This window comes from Geotrypetes seraphini, chromosome 5 (genome assembly GCF_902459505.1).
Source record: "Geotrypetes seraphini chromosome 5, aGeoSer1.1, whole genome shotgun sequence".
Classification (NCBI taxonomy): domain Eukaryota; kingdom Metazoa; phylum Chordata; class Amphibia; order Gymnophiona; family Dermophiidae; genus Geotrypetes; species Geotrypetes seraphini.
This window is the reverse complement of record NC_047088.1, coordinates 236,100,453-236,121,764: the sequence shown is the minus strand read 5'-3', so window position 1 is coordinate 236,121,764 and position 21,312 is coordinate 236,100,453. Positions and strand designations below refer to the sequence as shown.

Genomic DNA, 21,312 nt, shown 5'->3' with positions numbered 1-21,312 from the left:
TGACTCTGGTCTCAAGTCTACTTCCATCAGAGTCCACCTCAGTGCTATTGCTGCTTTTCATGAGCCAGTTCATGGGAAACTTCTCTCAGCTCATCCTTTGGTTTCCAGATTCATGCGGGGACTTTTCAATGTGAAACCACCTCTTAAGCCCCCTCCTGTAGTCTGGGATCTCAATGTGGTTCTTTCCGCCTTAATGAAGCCTCCGTTTGAACCTTTGGCTACAGCTCCTTTCAAGTTTCTCACTTGGAAAGTGGTCTTCCTTATTGCTCTCACCTCTGCCAGGAGGGTCAGTGAGTTGCATGCACTAGTTGCTGATCCACCTTTTACAGTCTTTCATCATGACAAGGTGGTTCTGCGTACACATCCAAAGTTTCTCCCTAAGGTTGTCTCTGAATTTCATCTCAACCAATCGATTGTCCTGCCTGTATTCTTCCCGAAACCTCATTCTCATCCTGGAGAACAGGCTTTACATACTTTGGACTGTAAGCGGGCTTTAGCTTACTATTTAGAGCGTACTAAGCCCCACAGATCAACTCCCCAACTCTTTCTGTCCTTTGATCCCGTTTCTAAACGTACATTGTCAAATTGGCTTGCAGCGTGCATTTCATTCTGTTATGCTCAGTCCGGACTGGCACTGGAAGGTTCTGTCACGGCCCATAGGGTTCGAGCTATGGCAGCATCTGTAGCTTTCCTCCGTTCCACTCCTATTGAGGAAATCTGCAAGGCTGCTACTTGGTCCTCAGTTCATACTTTCACATCTCATTATTGTCTGGATGCTTTCTCCAGACGGGATGGACACTTCAGCCAGTCTGTTTTGCAACATTTATTTTCCTAATGGCCAACCTTCCCTCCATCCCTCTTTTTGTTAGCTTGGAGGTCACCCATCAGTCAAGAATATGCTGCCTGCTTGTCCTAGGATAAAGCACAGTTACTTACCGTAACAAGTGTTATCCAGGGACAGCAGGCAGATATTTTTGCGTCCCACCCACCTCCCCGGGTTGGCTTCTTAGTTGGCTTATCCTAACTGGGGACTGCGCGCCTCCGTCGGGCGGGAAGGCACTCGCGCGTGCGCGGTGCGGCCTGCTAGAACTTTCCAAGTTCTTAGAGTGCAATCACTCTAAAATTGTCCGTACCGGGGCTCCGTCGGTGCCGTCACCCATCAGTCAAGAATATCTGCCTGCTGTCCCTGGATAACACCTGTTACGGTAAGTAACTGTGCTGTATCGTCTGTAAGTTTAATCACCTCACTCATTGTACCAATAAAGATATTGAAGAGCACGGGTCCAAGCACCGAGCCCTGCGGCACCCCGCTGGTGATGCTCTTCCAGTTCAAGTAGTGTCCATTTACCCCCACTCTCTGTTTCCTATGCTCCAGCCAGTTTTTAATCCACGTGAGTATTTCACCCTCGATTCCATTGCTAGCAAGTTTCCAAAGTAGTCGTTCATATGGAACCTTGTCGAACGCCTTCTGAAAATGCAGATATACAGATATACAATGTCGACCAGATATACAGTGGTACCTTGGATTACGAGCATAATCCAGGAGCATGCTCGTAATCCAAAATGCTCGTTTATCAAAGCGAGTTTCCCCATAGGAAATAATTGAAACTCGCTTTGATACGTTCCCACCCCCCTACCGAGGCCAGCAGCACTGCTCCCCCTCCCCACCCCACGAGAACCAGCTTTGCTCCCCCAAAGGCCCCGCGATCCGACACCCTTCCCCCCCGCGATCCTGCACCCCCCCATGTCCATAGGGCACTCCCGCCCCCATCGGGCACCCCAGATGTCCCCCAGAGCCCTTTTCTTACTTTAATGTAGCACCGGCATGTCGGCCTCCTCTTCTGTGCTGGCCTTCAGCATGTGCGCATGCTCAAGGCCTGCGAGATCACGTTCTCTCCGATGGTGGGGGGATGCCGGATCGCGGGGGGGGGGGGGCGCTCGCAAATCATGGCGCGCTCGGTTTCTGAGGCGCCGATTTTGCAAATGTTTTGCTTGTCTTGCTAAACACTCGCAAACCGGTGCATTCGTAAATCGAGGTACCACTGAACAGTTATGGTAGATCTCTTACATCTTCTTCCGTAAAGACCGAAGCAAAGAGGATATAGGACTAGCGAGGAAATGATAATATGATGTTTTACAGTTGGTAAGGTTAGGACTTAAATGCAGCTTCAAAAAAGTAGGCTTTCAGCCTGGATTTGAATATTGCCAGAGACAGAGCTTGACATACCATGTCAGACAAGTTATTCCAGGCATATGGTGCAGCAAGGCAGAATGGATGTAGTCGGGAGTTAGAGGTGGAGGAGAAGGGTATGGCTGTCGCTCTCTTTTTAGGTTTCTTCTGCAAAATTTAGCATAAAGCTGTGATTTTAGTGTGTTTAGACAATTAATATGCACCTAAGTCAATTAAATCGCAATTAATGAAAAATAGAAATTCAAATATTGTCATATTTAGACAGTACCCACAAGCTGTGACATCAGATCATTAAAACAAAACACATCAACAACTGTATGCACTCAAGCAATATATATTTAAAAAAGCACGACCGATTGTTTGCCTTTTGATATCAGATTGCTAAAAGTTATTCTTAACCACGAAACAAAATTACTACACACATATTACCAATAATTATAAACAAAGAATATTTATAATTCATTAGTGTCCCTCCAGACCAGCACAGAAAGGATGGATTTATTCTCCTTTGCCAGCAGGTGGAGACTGAGACATTGACTTTTGGCTGCAATACAAGTAGGCTGTGTGGTCCCATCTACAATCAGTCTGTTCTCAGTCTCCAGTAGGTGAAGTGGTAAGCTAGTGCAGACTTTCCTTTGGTTAGATAGGGCCTGTTGGATCTGATTAGTAACCGTTCTCATGTCCCTTTTTGCTGTCCGGACAGAGCTTGAGGGACCCTCTCGGAGGTCCTACCAACCTCAGGGGTGCCACACTTGAAAGGATCAAGTCCCTCCCCTCATTTCTTCCATATCCCCCAGTTTTATTTCTCTAGAGGAGCCTCAAATGTATGCCTGGCCACCCTTTAGGCACAGACTACAGTTTAGAGAGCCAGTAGGGTCTTGTAGCTGTGGGCTTTGAGTTGAAAAAAAAAAAAAAAAAAGAAATACCACAGACAAGAGAAAATAAAAGGGCCTGAGGCAGCTGTTTTTATATGGTGTTTTTGTGTGTAGGTTTGCCACATGTAAGAAATGAACACTTTTAAAAAGCAGAAGTGCGGTTTATGACAGAAAAATCTCTCCAAATGGATGTCTTCACATAAGTAATTTATAATTTATAAAGGATACTAACTAATTTTGTATCAGCCCTCTAAACTGACTCCATCCTATTTATATCTTTTTGAAGGTGCAATCTCCAAAATTGCACACAGTATTCCAAATGGGATCTCACCAGAGACTTATACAACGGCATTATCACTTCCCTTTACCTACTAGCCATTCCTTATGTACCCAAGCATCTTTCTGGCTTTGACTGTCACCATTTCTACCTGTTTTGCCACCCTGAGATCATCAGACACAATCACCTCTAAGACCCGTTCTTCTTCCACACACAAAAGTTCTTCGCCCCCTATCCTACACTTCCCCCTCCCGATTTGCGGTTTTAGGACTCACAATTTCCATTATTTGCGATTTCCTAAAACTAGATTCACCCCCACCGACCAAGTCTAGCGGTCTTTGGGGCAGGAGCGATCTTTTTACACTGGGGAGTTTTGTTTTTGTTCATTGTTTTCACAGAGCATGATATAAGTATTTTGGTTAGTATACAGGCTCTTAGATTTTTGTTGAGCTTTTGGGCAGACTTTGGTCCTTTCTGCCTTTTCAGTTTTAAAAAGCTTGAGTTCTGTTGCAATAAAACTTACAAATGGCGGGCTGTTAGGTTTATATTAAAACTTTTTTCTTGCAGGAGATGATGAACAGTCTTCTCAGATGGCAGCAAGCTGGGAGAATGAAAAAGTTGCAGAAGCTGTTTCTGAGGGGTTTGTCGCTATTAAAATCGATACCAAAAGGTTTGTTAGGTTTTTTTTTTGTGTGTGGGGGGGGAGGGTCCTTTATTAGTTTTCTCCTGGCCCTTTGGGCTTTCAGCTCATTTATTTCTTGTTTGTACTATGGTTGCTGTGCTATTGTCTTTGGTTGCTGTGACTTGGTGTTTACTTTTCCTTTCTCTTGGAAAGAGCCATCAACTGATTCACTCCGTAAGCAAGTGTTATACAGCCAGGGTCTAGCCATTAACTGTTGTCTTTATGCAGTGTGCTGTGCCCACAACTAGACTGCCATCAACCTGAACAGCGAACTGAGGCCCAGACTCACTAAAGATAGCAACTCAATTGCTGTTGGATGATTTTTAAACAGTGATTGATTCACTATTAAATTTGCATGCAAATGATTTGCACGCAAACTCACCGACTCAATTGCTCAGTTAGCGTTTGAGTCGGGGCAGAGCCCTGACAGTAATGGCAAGAGAAGCAGCCTCCTGTCACTGTTGTCAGGACTTCTGCCAGGTTGTTTTTGGGTTTTTTTTAAATGGCAGGAGGGACTCGGCATCCCTCCTGCCATTTAAAAAAAAATAAACCTGACAACTCAAGCAATATATATCAAAAGAAACACGACCGATTGTTTACCTTTTGATGTCAGATCGCTAAATGTTATTCTTAACCACGAAACAAAATTACTACACACATATTACCAATAATTATAAACAAAGAATATTTAGTCCCTCCTGCCATCGGCGCCATTGGCTCCTCCAGCCTCCCGGCCGAACACCCCTTCACCGAACACCATCGCGCCAAAATGGCAGGAGGAATTCTCACTCACTCCTACCGGTCGAGTCTTATCGCAGCCATCCCTTCCCCGTACCTTTAGTTGGAAGAAGGAGGGGTGCTCAGTCCCTTCTCCCCCAGCCACCTGTCAGCAATGTGGGCCTTAGGCCCCGCCCTGGTGCATCATTGGGCAGGGCCTAAGGCCCTGATTGACTCAAAGTGCCTCAGGCTCTCAGGCGTCCTAGGCCCCGCCACGGTGCATCATGGGGAGGGGCCTAAGACCCTGATTGGCTCAGGTGCTTCGGGTTCTCAGGTGTCTTGGGCTCTTCCCTTGGGAGGGGGCCTGAGGCGCCTGAGCCAGTCAGGGACTTCTTAGACTCATTCCTAAGGAAGTCCCTGATTGGCTCAGGCACCTCAGGCCCCTCCCAAGGGAAGAGCCTGAGACGCCTGAGCCAATCAGGGCCTTAGGTCCCTCCCCGTGCATCACATAATGCACTGGGGTGGGGCCTAGGACCTGCATTGCTGACAGGCAGCCAGCGGAGGAGCAGGGGGGTCTGAGCACCCCACCTCCCAACTAAGGGGAGGGGGAGAAGGAGGGGGGGCAGTGACAAGACCCGACCAGCAGGAGGGAGTGGACATCCCTTCTGCCATTTGTGGGTCGCTGCATGCTGGGGAGGCGCATTTTGTTGGGGGGGTGGAGTTTGACAGGTCTGCCTGTGTTTTATTCTTTTTTTTATGGGGCAGATATTTTGTGTGTGTGATATACATAAAATTTATCCCAGGACAAGCAGGCAGCATATTCTCACATGTGGGTGACGTCATCCACGGAGCCCTGACGCGGACAGTTTTTCAAGCAAACTTGAAAGAAGATTCAAGCTTGCTATTGCACCACGGATGTGCATGCCTTCCCGCTCCACTAGAGGGCTCATCCCCACCTCGTGGTCCTCAGTTCTAAAGTTTCCACGGAGCCAGAAGCCCTGATCTTGTGTTTCTCCGTTTGAATTGCCTTCTAGCACTGCAGCTTTGTTATTTTGTTCGGAGTCGCTGTGCGTGTTCGTGTTATTTTGTTATAGTAAAATAAAAAAATGAATAAAAATAAACAGGCAGACCTGTTACTGACAGGTTTACAGCAGTCAGGTTTTAGGATCGTAAAACCCAATGCAAAATAACCAAGCAAATGTTAGTATATCAATCATGTGGCTGTTTTGCATGGGGTTTTACTCATTTGCATGGGTTGGATCAGAAAATACGCAGTGGGCCTTTTATAATTTTATATTTTATTCATTTTCACATCAAAGATCAAAAAGAGAAAACTTTGATACAGGCAACAAAATACTTTCAGGAAATTATTATCAAGACATAAATTCCAGTACAATGATCATAGTCCACATTAGGGGAGAGTGAAATCATACACAGTCAAGGGTAGTTGAATTAAAGAAAAACTAAACTCGGTCATATTTGCATATGCCTCAAATATACAGGGTTCTTTGGTTAATTACATTAGGGCCTAAGTAGTTATAATTATAGAGGGGTCAGGAGCCCTAATGGCAGGCTTACCTTCCAAGAAAAATTGCAATTGTTCTGGATCATAAAAGATATACTTATTTGTTTGGTAGGTAATACAACATTTACAAGGAAACCTAAGTTGAAAGGTTGCTCCCAAAACCAAAACTGACTGACGAAATGTCAGAAATTTTTTACGTCTAAGCTGTGTCCACTTTGAAACATCAGGAAAAATTGCAATTTTGTGATTGTAAAATTCAACATTCTCAGTTCTGTAGTAAAGACGAAGAAGAGCTTCTTTATTTTGTAAGAAAACAAACGTTACTAACAAAGTAGCTCTCGCTGAAATCTCAATCCGTGAAGATTCTAACATCCCAGTGAGATCTAATTCTCCGGGATGGGTAGTTGTCTTGTCCTTATCCTCTTCAACTATATTAAGATAATATAATTTTTGCAATGGTGGCATATTTGTCTCTGAAAATTTCAAAACTGAAGTCAAGAAAGAATGAAAAAGTTCTCTCGGTGATAATATTCTTGATACAGGAAAATTTAAAAGTCTCAAATTTAAATTTCTATTTGCATTTTCTAAATTTTCAATTTTCCTGATCATTAAATTTTTCTCCTTCATTTGAGAGTTTGATACAAGTTTTATTTCAGAGACAGTTTTCTCAATATTATCCATTCTAGTTGCTTGTTGTTGAATTTTCTCTTCACAATTATTAATTTGAACTGCAGTTTGTTGAGTTGAGGAAATAAATTGGGAGCATACCTGGTGAAGGCTCTCCATGGCTCCCCACAACGCCTCCATATCCACCACTTTCGGCTTAATCAGGGGTTTCAGAGGTTGAAGTGGAGAAAGAGCTCCATTTCCCACACTCGTTGCTCCCTGAACACCTCCTCCTCCCTTTGCCGGCATAGCTTGTTCCACCTCCGGGGTCAAAGGCAGCATTATCGGGTCCAACAGGGATTCACTCCCCGACGTCTCCCGCTGACCCGCAGGACTGCCCGACATCATCCCGGGACGGGGAGGGATTACAGGACCCAGCGGGCTCAGCGAAAAATCACTGTCCAGTTCCGAGGTCTGCCCCTCTCGGAAAGTGGATTCGCCCGGACCAAAAGGAACAGCAAAAGCTGTTGTTGCTGTCTGGCGTGTTGTCAACGAAGCAGAAGAAGCCGGGAGATCACTCCTCTGTTTCCCCCTACGCTTCGGCATTCCTTTCCTCCAAAATTAAGCTAAGAACGCCGATGGAAGGGGGGAGCCTCTTACAATACGTCTGTCCCTGACGCCATCTTGATTTCCCGCAGTGGGCCTTTTAGTGAATCGGTTGGTTGTGAAATGGCTGTGAATGCTGGTGAAATGGCTGTGAAAGCAGGTTTAGCGACGATCACTGACTTTAGTGAATCGGGGGCCTGTGTTCACAAGTAGACTGCTGCTGACTTGAAAAGTGTGCTGTGTTTACAATTACGGTAGATAGTCACTGTTCTTTTTTTATTTCAGCCCCAGTGGGGTGAAATATGCATGTCAGTTAATTGAAAGCTCCAGGACTCCGGGGAACTTGCCTTCCCTCAGCAATTGAACATATAATACTGAAACATCACTCCATACTTGGTAGCAAAGCAGTTGGAGGATTCCAACAACTTAGAGGGAACAGTGATTAAGACTTTACCCTTCAATGATTGTGAATGCTGCTCCTTGAATATCCGAGGCCTAGAAAGGAAGCTAGGCACTAGAATTAAATCCAGATTTCTTGTATGGTACGCTATTGACCCAGCCAAAGAATTAGTTGTTTGGATTTATTTTTTTCTCTACCCATTGTACTTTTAGATGGTGTCTGTTTGGAAATTGGTTTTGAGAATGATGGTTTGGTATGACAAAAGAGTGCAGTGAAGCATATTGGACAAGAAGGCATGAAATCATTAATACATTTGTAGATATAATGTACTGTCGTTTGAAAGATGATAGCAATAATTTTTTTTCTTCTCTTTTTCTGCAGTGAAGCTTGCATGCAGTTTTCACAGATCTGTATCCTTTTAAGATTTTGCCCATTTTACTTAATCATATAGTAGTAGTTTTCAGGAGTATTGAATATTTGTATATGCATAATTACATAGTAACATATTTAATGATATCAAACCATTTGGGTTATCAAGTCACCCCACTTCAGTCTGTATTGCTAAAAATATATCTGAGCTCCTTCCCCTAGTTTCTCTCATTTTGTGTGACAAGATACAGCTGTCTTCCATCTACATTGGCAGTTTTTTTTTTCTTTTGGGGCCAGGGCAAGTGACACAATGCTTGGATTTTTCCAGCTCTCATAAGACAAAGAAAGGGGGTTTTGAAGTAGTACAAGTTAAAATGTGAATAGTAGCACCAGTCTGGTTGGCCGATGAAGGCCTTTAGACAGAAGTCAGTCTCTGTAATAGCATGATTTTAATAGCTGTGATCTAAACAAAAGTAAGAGGGCACTTTAATTGCCGATGTCAGATTTTCTGTATAGGTAAACACAGCATCCTATATTAAAGTTATTTCCATGATAAGCCAGAAATAAATATGAATAGGCTTAAGGTTAGAAAGAAATTCCATTTCCTTGGTGTCTTCAACAGACCAATCCAGGATCTGTGTTTTGTTCCTATTGGCCAGCAGAGGGAGACTGAAAAGAAAAAAAAAAAACCTCCTGCATGCTTCACCCAATAAGGACACAGTGCAGCCTCCAGTGATGCACTGTGCAGCTTCTGGACTGGTTGAAGCAGCTGTTGACCCAAATTTTAACCCTTTATTTGACATTGTTGCTCAGAAGCAATACATGTTTCTATGGGCTCTTATAGGAGATCTGCATCTCCAAATGCCTGTTACTTAGCACTTTTGCTCTTGTTTAACATCAAGTTACGTAAAGCAGCTGTTTTCACCATCTTCCAGTTAAAGGGTTAAATTAAAAATAAAACAAAAAACATAGACAGAGAGAGAGAGCAATAGGAATTTTGATGTGCAACAGGAATGATACTTGTAATAATCAGAATTCTTGAAATGAGCAAAACAGTGCACCTCTTTGGTGACCACTGTATAAAAGAGGCATGCCAGTTAGGTGATGGTAACCCTCTGGTATCGGTATTTGTAGGTCCTACCCCCCCCCCCCCCCCCAAAAAAAAAAAAAAAAACCTTTGTGAATCTGAGTTCTTAGCTCCTGACACAAGGTCCAAAGAAGTATTAAAATAAAAGCAAATTTGCTTATATGCAATCAAATATACAGAGGCAATTATAATGTAAGAATTATGTACAAATGCTGGGTAACTCAGAGAGAAGCAGCAAACGTTATTTAAATGTCTGTGTGAATCCTTACAGGCACTGCTACTGAGTAAACACATACTTCCTAGGCCCAAATGAAACATCTGCTTCATACCCACTAACACAACAGAGCTTGGATACAGCCTGGTAGTGAAGCAATGTTTTTCTCCAGTTCAGTGGAATCATCATGGTTTCCAGGGCCCGCTTTGACAGCTCAAATCTGATGGGAGCGCCAGGTCACTTTTTATCCCGAGAATGCCTCTTTTTTATGGTTCTGAGAAGGGGCACTACCCAAAGATAAGGTAAACAATACATTTTGTTCTGGACATTTTGACTTCAAAAACCACAAAAATGTCCATTTTATCTCATCAAAGAAGCAGTTCTTGGAATTCAGGAAAGTCTCTCAATCCAGGTTCCAGTGTGACAGGGGTAACTTGACCAATGGAGAGTGTGGCACAGTGGTTAAAGCTACAACCTCAGCAACCTGAGGTTGTGGGTTCAAACCCACACTGGTCCTTGTGACCCTGGGCAAGTCACTTAATCCCCCCATTGCCCCAGGTACGTTAGATAGATTGTGAGCCCGCTGGGACAGAGAGGGAAAACTACTTGAGTACCTGAATAAATGCATGTAAACCGTTCTGAGCTCCCCTGGGAGAATGGTATAGAAAATTGAATAAATAAATAAATATCTCTGTACAAGTCCACGATGAAATAGTTACAAGGTTACAGCACTGGCTAAAGTGGATTATAAACTGACGTGCCTTCAAACAGCATGGACTTTTTGTCTCAGTTTTTTAAGTATGAATTGTGGGAGACTATTAACCAACCTCTCTGTTTGAAGCTATGCAGGCAGGGGCCTAAGCCCCTACATCCCCTTCCTCTCCCTCTCGTATGGCTGTTTTCTTCCTTCCCTTGAAATGGGTTTAAATAATTGGACTGAAAGTTGCTTCCTCATCTCAAGACAGCAAGAAGAACTTTACAGTATTTGTTCCAACTATCTTAGCGATTAGCAGAAACAGTAAAAATATGCACCATGCTATGAGAAGGGATGACTTCTTTTGTTGAACTACCGTATTTTCACTCATATACCGCGCACCCATGTAAAACGCGCACATGGGCATAGCGCGCGGGGAACAGAAATTTATGTAAAAAATTTTTTACTATAGCGCGCACACGCGTATACCGTGCATGCCGCCCTGACTCTCCGTTCGCCGCCCCGACTCTCCTGAAGGTCTGCCTGTCCCCACCCTGAAAGCCTGATGCCCCCCCCAACGTCCGATTCATCACCCCGAAGGACTGCTCGCACCCCCACCCGAAGGACCGCTTGCACCCCCCACAGCCTCCCCCCCGCATGGAGAAGCTGCCTACCATTGTTTCCGGATGCCAGTGAGTCCAGCTGCTTCCTCTGCCGGCGGTCCCACCCCTTCTCTGAGCCCTGCGCTGCGCTGCTTCCTCTTCCGGCAGTCCCGCCCTTTCTCTGACGTCAGAGAAAGGGCGGGACCGCCGGAAGAGGAAGCAGCGCAGGGCTCAGAGAAGGGGCGGGCCCACCAGAAAAGGAAGCAGCAGGGCTCACTGGCATCCGGAAACAACGGTAGGCAGCTTCTCCGAGGGGGAGGGGGGAAGGCTGTGGGGGTGCGAGCGGTCCTTCGGGGTGGGGGTGCGAGCGGTCCTTCGGGGTGATGAATCGGACGTCAGGGGGGGAGAAACTATGTAAAAAAAAAATTTGTACAACGCGCTCATGCATGGTTATACTTGGTTTGTAAACCCGTGTATAACGCGCGCGTTATATGCATGAAAATACGGTAGTCCTGTGGGAGCTTGGGTTTAGAAGCAGAGTGTACAGGCTGGTGGCAGTGGTTTCAGAACACTTGGGCTGAAACACTGGTCTTTCATATTGGCTTGGACTCGGTGCCTGAGGTAATTTTTGGCACTCACTTAAAGCGCAAACCTTGCTGGAAGGGAGCAACTCATCTGTATTTCCTTGTCACCACCCTCTCCAAAACAGTTTTTCTTCAGCTGTAGTTTACAACATTTATGTGAAAATCTTTTTATTAAGAAATGCAAGAGAATAACTAATCACAAATACAAAATCACATTGTGTGTATGTATATAGGACTGCATATTTAGCACATTAATAACGTGATTTAATATGTGTGAAATTTTAATCGTGATTAACGTGATTACATTGCTTTACTGCTTCTCCGTACTGAAAGTGGCTGCAGTGTCAGTGTGTGCCGACATTTCAGCTATTTTTAGGCTTAGAGAAGCAGCAGGGACCTGTGTCTGAAAATTAAGTAAGTGGCTGCAATTTTCTTTGCTGCCACACAAAAATTACTGCATTAAATCCTGCAACTCCCTGACTATATTTATCTTTTGGTCATTGCTCCAGCATTCATCTCTTTTTAATTTGTTTTTGTTGTAGCTTCTGATTTAAGATCACAAACCTGACATTTCTGTGCCTGCTTTTCCATGCCTGCCAGGCTTGCAGTGTAGCTTGAACAATTGATTCTCTCTGCATATGACTAAAACATTTAATCAATGTAAGTTCAGGCTTCTCCCCCTCACCCCCCACCCCAGTAGCATGCAGCAATGCAGCCTGTTGCACTGGATAGAGTTACAAGGCTCAAAAATGCTTGGGACTTGTGCCATGATACAAATGAAGTGACGTCCTATCAGTCATTTAGACAGCATTTGGACATGCCCTCAGCTATTTCTAGGGAGCAGGAGATCTGTTTACTGCTGGTGGAATTCTACACAACTGCAGCGCAGAATTTGCGCAGAATTCCGCACATGCTATGCAGAATTCTGCGCAAATCTTCCATTCTGCCTCTGTCCCCATCCCCTCCTTCTCCCCTGTGCGGATCTGGCCTCTTTCCCTCCCTCTGACTGACACCCCCCTCCCCAAGGAAGCAACAGCTGGCTGGCAGATGCAGCGCTGTAAGTAGGCTGCTTGTGGCTAGCCCCAACAGGGCCCTCCCTCTGCTGCATCACTTCCTGTAGATAGATGACATGGCAGAGGGAAGTTACATCGGAAGGAGACTCTCAGCCGGAGGAAGGTCCCGGAGCAGATTGCGATGTCTTCTCTATTGAGAAGAGGCAAATGAGAGACTTTAAGGGCTACATAAGTGTTAATGTGGGTTGCAATCAGATAGGTGGTTTCCACCTTGTTTAGTTTGTTCCTATTTGCATTGATTTGTTGCTTTCTAATGATTGCAGAGCAGAATAGAAGTGGTTGGTCAGGGAGTTCGTGCACCGCCTCATTATTTTTCCTTTTACAGTGAAGGCCAAGTTCTTTGGTACGAACTGAGAAAATACAACACAGCTCAGTGGAGCAGGAGGCGGAGCCAAGAAAGAAAAAAATGTAGATGATTCCTTCTGTACAACTCATGACTAGAAGTGAATAACCCACTGGTTCAAGACTCATATGCCTTTCTACTAGAAAGAAGATTGAGGTAAGAATCTAATCTTTCCTTTTCACACTCAACCTTTTTATTACTTGAATTTCTTGTCCTTTACTGGTTACCACATAGATCCTGTAGTGTGCATTCCATCCAGTTTCTTCATAGGGGACAGTGGCATTCCATTGGAAGTTATCGCTGGGAGTGTTTCTGCTGAAGATCTTATAGCAAGAATCCACAAAGTCACACAGGTAAAATACTGAAGAATCAACTTCTGATTTATAGCACTTAAGTTAATATGAACCAAGACTCTCTTTCTCACTTAACCTCCACATTGGCTCAGTCTAGTGGGTTCAAACTTGAGCATTCTTAATGCATACCTCTTCTGCAGTCAGACTTAGTTTAGAGGCCATCTCTGGTGGATTTGTATTCCTTGGATTCTTCCCTGTGATAGTGATGGAAAAAAGTAAGTAGGATAGACTAGATAATCTTTACTGTTCTTAATCTGCCATCATGTTCTGTATTTCTGTTACCCATGCCCAGACTTATTTTGATTTGTAAAGACTTTCATAATTTTATGTACAATGTTTTTTTCTTTTTAAATTATTATTAGATATAACAGATGGTACAGATTTCCACTAAACTAAACAATGACCACGTTCAGATATATAATCCACCAGAATGTTATCAGTAGTCACTATACGATAATACACCAGCTTCATGTAGAAACAATGATAAAACTAAATAGATAAAGCATACTTTCTCTCTTAAATGCCATATTACCCCCAGCCTTTCACCCCCCCTCCATGCACCCATCACTCTATAATACCAGCCAATGTAAATACAATAATCAGGAGGACAAATAAGTTGATTTCATAAATCAGAAGGGATTTGGACTTTTTCAGCCCTAAAACAACGTTCTACCTAATCCCTTTACTCAACTCCTTATCAATGCTCCCCCCCCCAAAAAAAAAAAAATGTGTGGCCAGACACATTCAAGATTTTCATATTACATTTAACATATTGCTGATCAGAGATTTTTTCCCTAAGATGCGCACATTGAAGAATGAAGTATCTGTACATAACCAAAACCATTCAAGTCTTCCTTCAGTACCATGTCCTTCCCCTGAGTCTGCCAGAACTTCAGAATCTTCTCAGCCTACAGTAGAGCAACTCTGTGAAATACACTCTGCAATTTATGAAAATGAGACAGATGCTCCAGTAGGTAAGTCTGAATGGCAACATTTTTCCACATACTTTTATTTTGAGACATAATTCATAAGGAACAAAAATAATGGAATACATTATGTTGACAACGTAACTATTTTGGTTTAGTTATAAGTATATTCCTGTTTTTGTTTTTTGCTATCTCATTATTGCTTGATGAAGATGAAGAACATTCTGGCCAGGATGCCACCAATGTTTCTTTAGATGGAAGTGTTACAGAGTCTCAGTCGGAAGAGGGCTTCCAGGACAAAGTGGAAAGGTCTGTTCTCATTAAGAACTTGTCTGTGTTAGAAGGGCTTTGCTTCTGGGATTAGTTTATAGAAGGAATATGACTAGTTTATATATTTTGCCAGAGTTATTAAAATAGAGAATCTACTGTTATTTCGTTTTTGAGTAACAATGTAAATTTGATCAGAAAGTGACCGTCTCACCTGGTTGACCAAAAATATGTTTTTTCAACTTTCTGATCAAATTTACATTGTTTCTCAAAAACAAAAACTAACCCCTTCTTCTACAAAGCCCTGAAGCCCTTTAAATCTCTATGGGCTTCGGGGCCACTAGCGGGGTTTAGTAGAAGAGGGGATAAATACCAGTAGATTCTCTATTTCAATAACTGGCAAAATATATAAACTAGTCATTTTTGGGCAACCAGGTGAGACGGTCACAGTATTGCATGCTGCCCTGCAGTGCAGCTTAGATTTGATTTTCAGCTAAGATCTTCCATACCTCACTTTCAGTAGGGAAGGAATACTGTGGAGGCTATAATCTAATGGTTAGTGCAGTGGGCTGAAAACCCTGGGGAGCTAAGTTCAATTCCCACCACAGCATCTTGTGACCCTGTTCAAGTCACTGAACCCACCATTGCCCCAGGTATAGAATTTAAGATTATGAGCCCACTAGGGGAAGAAAAAAGTTCCTGGACAGTGTTCTCCCCAGAAATTTTTTCCAGCCGGGTGGCATAAAAAAGTAGCCGGGTAGGGCGGGACAGAGAAATTTGGTGGTTAGAATAGGGTCATTAAATCCAGTGGCGTACCTAGTATATATGACAGCCAGTGCAGATCATTTTTTAACAACCCCCTCCTCTATATATAAAAAAGTTATTTTTAGTAATAATCCATGAGTCACACAACAAACACTGCAATGAGCACTAGAACATCAATACACCCATTGTAAAACTAGACAAGCCAGATCTTGCACAGTCAGTTGATCTTGTACAGTCAATGCTAACAGAAAGCCATGTTCTTTTCATACACACAGACAGATAACACCCTCGCCCAATATGGAATAATCGCAAACTAAAAATAGAACTATGTAGACAAAAGTTAAACTGAACCAAGAAACCAGACTGCATACAATGCAACACCACAGAAACAGTGACACGTCCTCTAATACTGTGCAAAATATAAAGACAATAGATGTAAATTTGAAAAAAACTGCTACATAACAATCACCACTTTACAAATTAACAAATAGAAATAAAACAAATAATGAGAAATAAGAAAATACCATTTTACTGGACTACTGTAATCCATTTTTCTTTTTTCTTTTTTTTTTAATCTTTATTCATTTTCAAACTTACAACAAGTGCACAAAAGAACACCATGAAAGACAATCATACAACACTTGAAATTCCTTCAATAAATTCATAAATATATTAATTAATTAATTTCCCTCCCCCTACCAATATACTCATTAAAGCATATCATAAATCTAATATAATAAAATGATAGGCCACGCAAGCGCACTAAAAAAACGTGTTCCCTAATCCCGTCGCGGAAACACGACTGCGCATGCGCGGGTTTTACATCACCACTTGCTCGCGGTGGCTTTCAAATAAAAAAAAAATTACACAGCTGCGGCGGCCTTCCTCAACCCCGCCTCTCACTGTGAATGGTACTGGCTCCTCTCTCGAACTGCACCAGGATCGAGAGAGGAGCTGCAGCACTGGCTTTCAACTAAAAACAAACAAACAAAAAAAACCAACTGGAGATCGCCGCTCTCACCCAGCTCCCACTGTGCAAACTCCCCCCCCCCCAACTTGAGATCGCCGCTCTCACCCAGCTCCCACTGTGCAAACTCCCCCCCCCCCCAACTTGAGATCGCCGCTCTCAACCGGCTCCCACTGTGCAAACCCCCCCCCAACGCTCTCACCCGGCTCCCACTGTGCAACCCCCCCCCCCCCCCAACTGGAGATCGCCGCTCTCACCCGGCTCCCACTGTGCAAAACACCCCCCCCCCCCCATGGGAGGATGCGCCGCAGCAAAGTGCTGCTCAGGTACTGGAGGGGGAGAGACATATCGCTTCTGCACCGGTACAAACATCCCTCCAGCGTTGGCAGTCGCTGCAAGTTAAACAGGCTGCTTCAGGCTTTCTTCTGCAGTTGACGTCATCAATGACATCATCAATGCGTTATCAATGACGCAACAAATAGACTCAACGGCAGAAGAAAGCCAAAGCAGCCTGTTTAGCGTGCTGCGGTTGCCAACGCTTGAGGGAGGTTTGATCTTAAAGTCATTTTGCTGGGAGGGTCGCAGAGTCAGCGGGGGTTGGACTGGGAGGGGAGAAAAGCGTCTGCCTCGGCTGCTTCAGGCAGCAGCAGCGTTTACAATTCACTGCTGTTGCCGACTTCAGGCCTTCCTCTCTGGCCGGTCCTGCCAAATCTTTCTTCAAGACAGTAAAATATACAGCTCTTATGGTATCCTGTCCTCACCTGAGGAAAGAGGTTTAGTCAAAAAGAAATCGCCTTATTTCCAATTCCTATTTATAAAGTTTATAATACTACTTGATTCCATGTAAAGCAACAAAAAAAAATTTATTTCTACCTTTCGTTATTTCTGCTTTAATCATTTTCTCTTCACTCTCTTCTTTCTATACAGCGTTTGTCCTCTCTCCCATGCATCTGCCCTCTCTTTGCCCCTTCCATCCAGCCTCTGCTCTATCCCTACCCCTTCCATCCATTGTCCACAGTCACTCTGCCCTTTCTATCCAGTGTCCGCCTTCTCTCTCTTCCATACAGCATCTTCCCTCTTTTTATGTCCCTTCAATAAACTGTAAATCTTGTGCCCTTTCTTTCCTTTGTACATGATTCATTTCAGCTTCATCCCCCCCTCCATTTTTCTGTCTCCACCCCCTCCCCTATGCTCTGGCATCTCTCTCTCCTCCTTTCCTTCCTTCCTTCCCACTCCACCCCATGGTCTGAGAGATTAGAGAAACTGGGCCTCTTCTTCCTGAAAAAAGGAGACATGATCGAGACATTCAAGATAATAAAGGGAATAGACTCAGTAGATGAGGACAGGTTGTTCACTCTCTCCAAGGTGAGGAGAACAAGAGGGTACTCTCTAAAGTTAAAAGGGGATAGATTCAGTTCAAACGTAAGGAAGTTCTTCTTCACCCAGAGAATGGTGGAGAACTGGACTGCTCTTCCGGAGTCAGTTATAGGGGAAAACACTCTCCAGGGATTCAAGACAAGGCTAGACAAATTTCTGCTGAACTGGAATGTACGCAGGTGAGACTGGTCTCGGTTGGGGCACTGGTCTTTGACCTGGGGGCCGCCACGTGAGCGGACTGTTGGGCACGATGGACCACTGGTCTGACCCAACAGCGGCAGTTCTTATGTTCTATCTCCTTTCCTTCTCTCCCCCCATGCCGTGCATCTCTCTCCTCTCCTATCTCTCCCTCTCCCTCCTTGCTCTGGCACCTCCTCTCCTTCCTTTCCCTCTGGTCTGGCATTTGTCTCCTTAATTTCCCTTCTCTCCCCCTTGCCCTGGCATCTCTCCCTCCCCCTCCATTATCTGGCATTTTCTCTCCCTCCTTCCCTCCCTCCTTCCTTTCCCCTAGTCTGGTATCTGTCATCTCCCCCCCCCCCATGCCCTGACATCTCTCCCTCCCCCTCCATGGTCTGATATCTCCTTTCCTTTCCCTCCCTCCCATGGTCTAGGCATCTATCTTTCCTCTCCTCTCCCTTCCTGGTCTTCCTTCTCTCTCTCTCTCCGATTGGGTATGGCAGCAGCATTTCTCTCCCCTTTCCCCCATCTACTCTCACTCTCCTTCTGCACTGCTCTCCATTCAGTCCAGCTACAGCTTTCCCTCTTCCATTTTAAGTCAAGCGGCACTCTCCTCTGTTCCCAATCCAGTTGCACCTCTCCCTCTCACCTCCCTCCACCACTCAGCTCCAACAGCACCTTTCCCTCCCCTCCTCTCTACTTCCGTTTCCCGCACCGACTATCTGCAGCACCTCTCCTTTCCACCCCCTGGTCCAGCAACACCTCTCCTCTCTGACTAGCAGGGCTCCTATCCCTTCCCTTTCCCTCCCCTCTGACTAGAAGCAGTACCTTACCCACTCACCTCCCAGGTCTAGCAGCACCACTCTCTCCTCTTCTCTGACGACCTGCAGCACCTCTGTTCCTCGCCTCCTATCAGTGCCCCTCCCCCCCCCCGACTAGCAGCAGCACCCCTCCCTCTTATCTCCCAGGTCCATCGGCACCCCCCCCTCCCGATTAACAGGGCTGTCTATTGTAACTTGCCTGACTGCTGCCGTAGCTGTAGCGAATCAGTTCCCTCCAGTAGCCTTGGGGCCTCTGCTAGGCCATCCCGCCTCTGAGGAAGAAGGAAGTTGCATCAATGGAGGTGGGCCGGCCTAGCAAAATCCCCGAGGCTACAGAAGGGAATTGATTACATAACACAACTGCAGCTGTCAGGCAAATTACAATAAGGAGAAAGAGCCTACTAGTGGGGAGGGGAGGAAGAGGTGCTGCTGCTAGTCCAGGGTATAGAGAATAGAAAATGACAGCGGCAACAAGAAGCATGCCGGTGCTGCTTATTCCCTGGGTACACACATATCACGTATTGGGAACCGAACATGAACATACAAATATAGTCATTCCTCATCAGTGGTTTTTAACTTTTTCCCCTGCTTGGGAAAGCAAGGGACTCTACTTTTAAGATTTACTTCACATTCAGGTAAATGCAAGAAAGCCAGGGCGGGTGAGAAACTTTTGGCCACTCAAGACATGTAAACCGGGAAGCAGGGTGAAGAAGAACTATGTTATTGGGGGAGGAGGGAGGCGTGTGCCAGAGTAAAAGCAGCAAGGAGAAGCAATTGAGGAACACCTACTGGTATCCAAATCACCTTGGCACCACACTGGAAACATTTAATTACAGAAGTAGCCTTGAGTTAAGTGACGTTTTCACATTCTTTTTCCCTTGAAACAAGTTTCCCCAAAGCAATTTTCTACCTCCCCAGGCCCGTCTTCCTGATCGGGAATGGGAGCCACCTATCGCATACACCCACAAAATACAAATTGCAGACTAGTGTTACAGGGAGGGTTTGAAAAATCGCCTGGTTTTTCGGGGGTGGGGGGTTCTTTTTTACTTTATTAATTTTAAAATTTAATACACAAGCAAAAAAAAAAAATCATGCTGAGGCCGGAGTCGAACACAGAACTTCCAGCGGCTCTTCAAGCTGTGCCAAGTCAGGCCGGGGAATCCCCAAGCCGGTGAGATTGTTTGTTTTTTTAAAAAGGTTTGAGCGGGCGGCAGCAGCAACAGCAGGATTTATGACCGAGATGACAGCTGGGCGCTCACCTAAATTAGCCAGGCAGAGCGCCCAACTAAAAAGCACTAGGGAGAACACTGCTGGATATCGCATTTGTAAACTGCTTTGATTGTACTCGCAGAAAGGCAGAATATCAAATCCATGACCTTTTACCCCCTTTTTTACCCTTTATTCAAAGACTCTTGAGGGGTGGGAGTCATGGTTATCATGCAGTGGTGAAAGCTGATGGTTCCATTTAGGACCCATAATTGCATGATTGCAAATAGTCCCTGGCCAAGGACTGTCACTTTTAATAGCTGTGCTAACTTAAATTGGGTGGGAATAGATAAAATAAGAAGAAAACTCTTATTAGGTAACCTCGAAGGCTCTTGGTCCCAGGTCCAACCCTGTAAGCTGGAAGCCATATGTTGATGGTTGTGTGCACCATTTAGTAGTAACTGAGGGTTTTTTTTGGGGGGTTGTAAAATCTTTTTTGTTGAAATATTTCAAATTACAAACCAAGTATCAGTAGCATCACATTCCCAACAACCCATCCAAGCCTTCCCCAAAGCCCACGCTGCTTCCCTCTAATACAAAACATACAGAAATAAGTAGCTGAGCTAGTTGAGTATTTTAAAAAAATCATATTTCTTGTTTTTCTTGATTTTTTTTTTTTTTGTTCAGGATAACAAAAAAGCTTGAAGAAAGACGAGAGCAAAAAAAAAGAGATGAGGAACAGGTAAAGTGAAATTTGAGCTGTATTCTACCCCATTAATTTCCTGTTATGATTGTGAATGTTAAATTTTCTTTGTGAAAATGATCAATCATCAATTAGGATTATTCAGTACACTTCCCCCTCTGAGTCCCATTTCAAGTGGGCATTTCTGATAGATCTTAATTTTCAAAGTATTGCTATTTGTGAAGTACTATGAAATTGATAATGCTGTGATTCATGGGGGGGGCGTGGCTTGGAGCACGCAAAATGGTCGCATAGCAACAGAGCTCCCTGAACTCAGACAACTAAAGGAAAGGAAACAGCTGCTAAGAATCGCTCACCTGCGTTATAAAAACAAAAAATAACTTCTGAAATGGCTACCACAAGGCAAGGCAAATCGGAGAAGCCGTGCACTTCCGGTGTATCGGCAAAAAGATCTAAAGTGACTCCGGTGTCGCCGTCGAGTGTCCCGATCCCATTGGAAACAGAGGAATTCTCAGATAAAGCAGATATAATGGCAGAGCTATTTAAAATTAAATTAATGCTGACAGACAACGCTGGCAAAATTTCGGAGGTAAAGGAGGAGGTGCTGGGTCTAAATTGTTATTGGTTCCAGACTTTGCAAAACATACTGCAAACATCAGAAAGCAGTTTCTTATGCTGAGGCACCAGTTGAAAGAAAAAGTTTACATGTATGGCTTGTACTATCCATCTACAATGCGAATATCTACTGGAAATAAGTCCTGGTATTTTCAAGACCCTGCAAAACTTAAAGAATTTCTATCACAAGAGGAACCGATGTCTACATAAAGGAAAATTGATTAAAGGAAAAAGAGAAAATGGAGAAGACTCATTTTGAAGAGAAGAAAAGAGGGGGGGAAAAAAAAAAG

General features: G+C 44.3%; 1 protein-coding gene across 1 annotated transcript in view; it reads left to right on the top strand.

Moving 5' to 3' along the window:
- UBXN4 (UBX domain protein 4) overlaps window positions 1–21,312 on the top strand; it is a 138,847-nt gene that overhangs the window by 44,939 nt on the left and 72,596 nt on the right. Inside the window, exons 2-7 of the mRNA XM_033944932.1 lie at window positions 3,911–4,013; window positions 8,261–8,289; window positions 13,080–13,198; window positions 13,998–14,172; window positions 14,337–14,433; window positions 20,392–20,446. Of these exons, the coding sequence (XP_033800823.1) occupies window positions 3,911–4,013; window positions 8,261–8,289; window positions 13,080–13,198; window positions 13,998–14,172; window positions 14,337–14,433; window positions 20,392–20,446 (578 nt within the window). The remainder of the gene's footprint in view (window positions 1–3,910; window positions 4,014–8,260; window positions 8,290–13,079; window positions 13,199–13,997; window positions 14,173–14,336; window positions 14,434–20,391; window positions 20,447–21,312) is intronic.